Source organism: Falco cherrug, chromosome 10 (assembly GCF_023634085.1).
Source record: "Falco cherrug isolate bFalChe1 chromosome 10, bFalChe1.pri, whole genome shotgun sequence".
NCBI classification, from domain to species: Eukaryota; Metazoa; Chordata; class Aves; order Falconiformes; family Falconidae; genus Falco; species Falco cherrug.
The window spans coordinates 37,308,595-37,314,503 of NC_073706.1; the positions used below are offsets into that span (position 1 = coordinate 37,308,595).

The 5,909-nt window shown below is 64.2% G+C and overlaps 1 protein-coding gene across 2 annotated transcripts; it reads right to left on the bottom strand.

Moving 5' to 3' along the window:
• Positions 1–1,810: 1,810 nt before the first annotated feature.
• Positions 1,811–3,493, bottom strand: CDKN1C (cyclin dependent kinase inhibitor 1C). Of its 2 annotated transcripts, none has more exons than XM_055722346.1 (3): positions 2,989–3,493; positions 2,615–2,741; positions 1,811–2,470 (listed from the first exon to the last, which is right to left on the bottom strand). In XM_055722346.1, exons 1-3 carry the CDS (start codon positions 3,274–3,276, stop codon positions 2,265–2,267), a joined length of 621 nt encoding a protein of 206 aa, XP_055578321.1. In that variant the 5' UTR covers positions 3,277–3,493; the 3' UTR covers positions 1,811–2,264. The 2 variants fall into 2 exon arrangements, with proteins under 2 accessions (XP_055578321.1, XP_055578322.1); XM_055722347.1 differs by having other exon boundaries at positions 2,329–2,470; positions 2,829–3,487.
• Between the last annotated feature and the right edge of the window lie 2,416 nt (positions 3,494–5,909).

The following is a 5,909-nucleotide window of genomic DNA, read 5'->3' on the forward strand; positions in this document are numbered from 1 at the left end:
GTCTACATGGATTTGCCATATGGCTACAAAGGCCGAAAGAATAGGGGCAGTGTGCTTTGTGCCGGGCAAGGAGGGCTGGCCGGGCTGGGTGGGGCAGGGGGCGGCGGGCACCGCACACCTTCCCGCACCCCCGGGCCCTGGGGGCAGCGGGACCGGGGGGCTGCAGGACCTGGCCCTCCCTGCGGCGGCTGAAGACCTGCCGGCCCCTCTCGGATGCCCCAGAGCTGGAATTAGGTGCTTCACTGGAGCCCGGTCCCTGGACCCTCCCAGGGAGACCTTTCCTCCTGAGCCGGGCTGGGCGCACCTCGGGGCAGGCAGCGGCTCCTCCGGCCGAGGTATCTGGGAGCTCAGAGCAGGGATCTTTCATTGCAGAAAGTCCCATTATTAGTTGGGGGCTGGGACAATGGAGGTCCCAAAGGCACCTGCTTTCATGAAAGCGAGAGAAAAGCCCATAAATCCTGGAGGATCCAGCTGCCTCACTCCGGGTATTGTTGGCTTTCATAAGGAAAGGGAAAAGCTATTTTTCTTTTCAAAGGGGGGGAAAATCGTATTGAGTCAGCAGCCACTGATGCGGCCGCTAAAATAATCCCGTTCTGATTAAGCGATCACGGAGCTGGAGGTAATCAATGTTACTTTTACAGCCAGGAGCATTTGGCGGCCATCACGGGGGGGCAGAGAGGAGCGCTGTGGGGGCCAGGGGATGACGATGCGGATAAACCCGGAGCCTCATTCACCCCGAGCCTTATTCTCTCGGCTCCCTCCCCCCTCCCTGAAAGCGTGTCGCTGCAGCGCTCAGGTCCCATCGCCCCCCGAGCCCCAGGTCCAGCACGGGGGTGCAGCGCTTTGCAGAGGTGATGGGGTGGGGTCTGCAAGGGACAAATCTGGCCAGCTGCTCCCCATGCCTTTAGGACCCCATTTGCCTCCCACATCCCTGCTCCCCGTCCCCACCCGCCAGCACCACCTGCAGCCAGGGCCAGCCCTGGATGTGCCCCAACCCCCGGGTTTGGGACCCCGTGCCCTGACCCCGCCGGGTCGATCCCGCTCCCCAGCTTTGGGACCCCACCGGGTGGATCCCGCTCCCCGGGTTTGGGGCCCCACAGCGTTGATCCCGCTCCCCGGTTTGGGACCCTGCAACCTGACCCCGCTGGGTCAATTCCATGGCTTGAAACCGATCCTGCACCAAGGGTACGGAGCAGCCCCACAATCTGCCTGCCGTGCGCAGTTGTGGCAGTGCTGCCACCGAAGCCTCAATGCCAGAACGCTGAGCAGCTTCTCAGGTGGGGGGACTGGTTTTGTCTCCCCCCCCCCCCCCTCCTTCGGGCGAGCGTTGCCGCTGCCGTCGCTGCACCCTTCCCCACACAGCCTCGGGCAGCGGGTACCGGGAAGGGCTTCCCCGCAGCACCGGCCGCGGGTCGGGGGCTCCGAGACGCGGGGTCGGAGGGTGATGGTGTCTTTGCACACCCCCCGCGGTGGGGCCGGACCCCGGGGCACTGGGGTCTGCACGCCGCGACCCCCCCAGGCTGGCAGCAGCCCCGATGGTGGGGGGGCACCTGCCCCAGCACAGCCGGCTCCTCGGGGCGGGGGCAGGGACAGCTTTGCCAAGGGAAAACGCGAAACGGTTTTAAGTAAATAAATCATTAAATGTGCGGAAAGGCCGATTTCAGGGTGTGCATTCCCCTCCCGCAGAACTCAGAAACACTGGGTTTTCGGGGGAAAGCCCCGAACCTTTCCACTCCGCACCGTGGGTCCCCCGGGCCGGGCCTGACCCCCCTCCCCCCCAGCACACACCGACAGCCACACAGGTCACTCCTGGCTTTATTTTGTTTTATTTATTATTGAAGTTGTGGCATTATTTGCAAGGGCAGTGGTACAGACCGGCTCAGGAACCATTGAAACAGATTTGTCTTCAAGTAAAATCTAAATTAATTTTGATTCATAGCTACATCTTGAGAATGCAAAAAAAAAAAAACAAATTCCCACTATAAAAATAAATTTACATTTTGTAAATAACGAAAGGAAATATAGTGCCCTTTGGCTTAACCAAAAGAAAAAAAAAAAGACTATTGGATGTCAAAGTTATCCACATTTCTGACATAAATAGAAATATAAGTTAGTATAACTCTTAAAAACAGTTTTGTACAAATATACAGTCGTTTTTTTCATTTTTCTTTTTTCCATTCTTTTTTGTTTGCACTGAGAGCTCAGCAGAGATTAAACATTTCTTATAAATGACTTTTAAAGCTTTACACTTCTGGCCAGTGTACTCACATTAGGCATAACGCGTCTCTATACAGAGCGGAATACATTGCACAGTCGGACGCTAACACTGCTCCGTGCGCGGCCGGCGGGCGCCCCGCTCCGCTCCGCCCGGCTCCCGCTGCCGCTGCCCGGCCGGACGGGCGTGGGGGTCCCGGCTCGCCGCGCCTCCGGGGGCGGCACGCCCCTCCCGTGGGTGCCGTAGTGCAAAAGTCTGGGGGGAACAAGAAGGGGGGTGGGGGGGAGGGGGGGGGGGAAAAAGAGAGTGATCAAGCAACAAAAAACCAAAACGGGAGAGAGGGGCAAGGGGGGGGGGGGGGGAGAGGGAGGCAGGCGGCGCCCGCCCCCGCGGGCTCACCTGGCTCACCGGAGCCGCTTGCGGGGGGTCTGCTCAGCCGGCGCGCCGGCGGGGGGCGGCGGGCAGCCGGCGGGGCGCTCCGCCGCTGCTTTGGGCTCCGCCGGCCGTTTCCTCCTCGCGAAGAAATCTGCGGGGTGGACGCAGCGGGGTCGGAGGGGGCCCGCCAGCCTCGGCGGCGGGCCGCCCGCCGCCCGCCAGCCCCCCCCCCACGCACCTGTGATACGGGCCGTCGGGGGGCCCCGGCGCAGCCGCCCGGCGCGGCGGCGGGGCGCGGCGCGGTTCTCCCGACTCAGGCGGCCGCCGGGCCCCTTGGCGGCGGCGGGCGGCGGCGGGGCGGGGGCCGCCCGGCGCAGGGGGACGCGGCGCCGCCCCACCTGCAGCGTCTCCCGGTAGAACGCGGGCACGGCGCCGCCCTCCACCTCCTCCCAGCGCAGGCGACCGGGCCCCGGCAGCGGCGTGTCGGTGTGGAAGTTGTAGTCCCAGCGGCGCTGGTCGTCCTCTCCCATCTCCCGCAGCCGGCTGCGCAACTCCCGGCCCAGCTCCTCGTGGTCCACCGGCCCGAAGAGGGTCCTGCAGGCGGGGCTGCGGCCGGGCCCGGCCAGCGCCCGCCGGGCCGTCAGGCGCTCCAGCGCGGCGGCGCCGGAGAGGTGCACGTTGGACATCGCCGCCGGGGAGGACGCGGGGTGGGTGGGTGCGGTGGGCTGGGCGCCCCCCCCCCCCGCCGCTCCGCTCCTCGCCGCCCGGCCCGTCCGCGCTGCGGCCGGCCCTGCCTTCCGTCTGTGCGCCGCGGCCCCCGGCCGCCCCGCTTTTAAACCCCGCTCCCCGCGAGGCCGAGCAAAACAACCATTAGCATAACAGTGCTCCCCGCCGCCGGCCCGCCGCGATTGGCGGCGCCCCCCCCGCCGCCCCCGGCCCCCGGCGGCAGCCCGCCTGCCCGCGCCCTCCATTGGCTGCGCTGGGGGCCGCGCTGGCCCGGCCCGGCCCCGCCACCGCCCGGGGGGGCGGCCCCGGTGCTGGCCCGGCCCCGGGGGGCGGCGGCCGCGCTCCCCGCCCGCCGCCGCCCCGCTGCCTTTGTCTGCCGGCGGGAGCCGCCGCTTCCTCCCCGGCGGCGCGGGGGGCGGCCCCTCCGCTGGGCCCTGCCGCCGGTCCGCGCCCCCGCGCCGGGGCGTCGCTCGCTGCCAGGCCTCTTGTCCCCTACTTGTGTGCCCCGTCGCCGGGAGGCGTCTCCGCGGCCGCGGGGGCCCGGGCGGGGGGGCGGGGCGCGGCGAGGAAGAGGGGGTCGCTGCTGGCCGGGGGTGCGGATTACGCTGCCGCAAAACAAAGCGCGATGCTGGCCCGTTCCAAACCGAGCCGCGGGCGGTGGGAGCGGCCCCTCGGCTGCGGATGGAACCGCAGAAACGCGCAGCGCTGCGCTGCCCCGGCCGGAGCGGCCGCACGGGGCGTCTGCGCCCGCAGCGCGACCCTCGCCGTCGTGCGGCCGGGGGGTCGGGGGGCCGGGGCTGTGCGTTAGCCGCTGGTCAGTGCCATCGCTGCCTGTTGTTGCTTTGGGATGGCGGAGCGTGAAAGGAAGGGGGGGCGGGGGACGTAACTGACACGGTGCTAAGATCGGGCCCAGCACATCGCCGTGGTTCTGCTGCGCACCGCGGCGCCTTGGCACCACGGCCAGCTTTTCATCCGCGGGCGACAAGGGGAAAGACAGACTCCAGCTCTCCGTGTACCTGTGGCTCTTCCTTTTGGGAAACTCAAACCCTTGAAGTAAAGACAACTGGGATGGTCTAGGGAATAAATCTAGTTTAAATTCCTAAGGTAGTGCTCGCCGGCTGCGCAGGCTTCCCGGGTGCCGGCTCGCCGCAGGGCTGGGGAGGTTGCAGCTTTAGACCCCTTGGGGCAATGGTGACCGCAGGCAGGTGTCAGCCTCAAGAAGAGGGGGGGCAATAGCCTTTGCAGCCATGGGAAGCCTTTCCCTTCCTCCAGCTTGGCCAAAAAAAGTCATCTTCCTCTGCTGTTTCCACAGCCAGCCCACGTCTGACGGAGCAGCCCTCCAGCACTGCCGTGGGCACTCACCCCTGCCCATGCCGTGCTGTGCCGGTGAGGAGCCCGGGGCAGCCGGGATGGCTTCCACCGGCCCCCAGGGGCTGCACCTTCAACCGTGCTCCCAAAGACCTGCCACACCAGGAGAGACCAGCAGTGTCCACAGTTTTGGACCTGTTGGCCTTGGGTGGGCCACAGCTGGTGCAGAGAGGAGCTCGCACCTGGCTCACCATGCGAGAAGGGCCTTTCCATGCTTGGGCTGATGAACGATGAGGTTTGCTCTCCTGAAATAATTTTCTGATGTCCATGGGGGCAGACAGGTCGCTCAATGGGAAAGGTCTGTAGCTCTGCGGTTGAGAGAAGGCGATGCGGCGCGTGCCTTCGGGGTGCAGGTCCCCGCTTGCTTCCTGGGCAGGTGTGGGGTCACACCTGGCAGAAGACTTTGCCAACCGGTGGCACAGACAGACCACTGTTATTTCACAAACAGTGGTAGCACAGGTATCTTAGGATATGTGAACTCTTTTTTCTATTAAGATACCCGTTTAGCTGTGTTCTCAACAAATATTCTTGGTTTCCCATGTGAGCTACACTGCAACCCACCCACGTGGCAGTCTTAGGTAAGCATTACCATGCTGCCCTTTCCTTCCCCAAATGGCCCTTCAGGGTGGCCACGTTGGGGGTCTCCTGTCCCAAAGGATGAAGTTTGGGGAGCAGGTCACGGGAAGGCTCAGCATCCTAAAAAGCAGGAGGCAAGCATCAGTTAGCAAGGGTTCGGCCATGGAGGGAAGGAGTGGGTCCGGAGCCAGGCTGAGACAGTCAGGGAGTGTGTTGACCATGGCATGTTCAGCTGGGACTTCTCTCAGCAGCTGTCAGATGCGTCTCTTGGGATGTAGGATAGGGTAGTTTTAGAAATAAACATGCTGTGCAGAGAAAATGCCCTGAGTTCCCTGAGAAACCTGCCAAAAAAGTGCCTTCTATTCAAAACGCGAGACAAATGGCAATGGCCAGGTCCCAGTGGACAGGGGCTCTTTGTGAGGGGGGTCCTTGTGAACCTGCTGCTGTCCTCCCCCAGTGCCCGGAGAGGCCAGCAGCCACCTTTCCTGTTTTCTGCCTCCTCGGTTTCGTACATTCCTGCGACACAAGCCAAGTGAGCAAACCTCCCTGCTGTTTGCAAGATGTGGGCGTGCCCTCTGCAAAATCCACATCATGGTCCTTCCAAACCGTTTCCAGAGGTTAGCCAATATTTACACAGTATTTGAGGGAT

Excerpts from the sequence above, each read along its gene's own strand:
- CDKN1C (XM_055722346.1), bottom strand. The coding sequence starts at position 3,276 with ATGTCCAACGTGCACCTCTCCGGCGCCGCCGCGCTGGAGCGCCTGACG. Across the intron at positions 2,742-2,988 it reads TCTACCGGGAGACGCTGCAG|ATTTCTTCGCGAGGAGGAAA; the intron begins GTGGGGCGGCGC and ends TCCACCCCGCAG. Across the intron at positions 2,471-2,614 it reads AAGCGGCTCCGGTGAGCCAG|ACTTTTGCACTACGGCACCC; the intron begins GTGAGCCCGCGG and ends TGTTCCCCCCAG.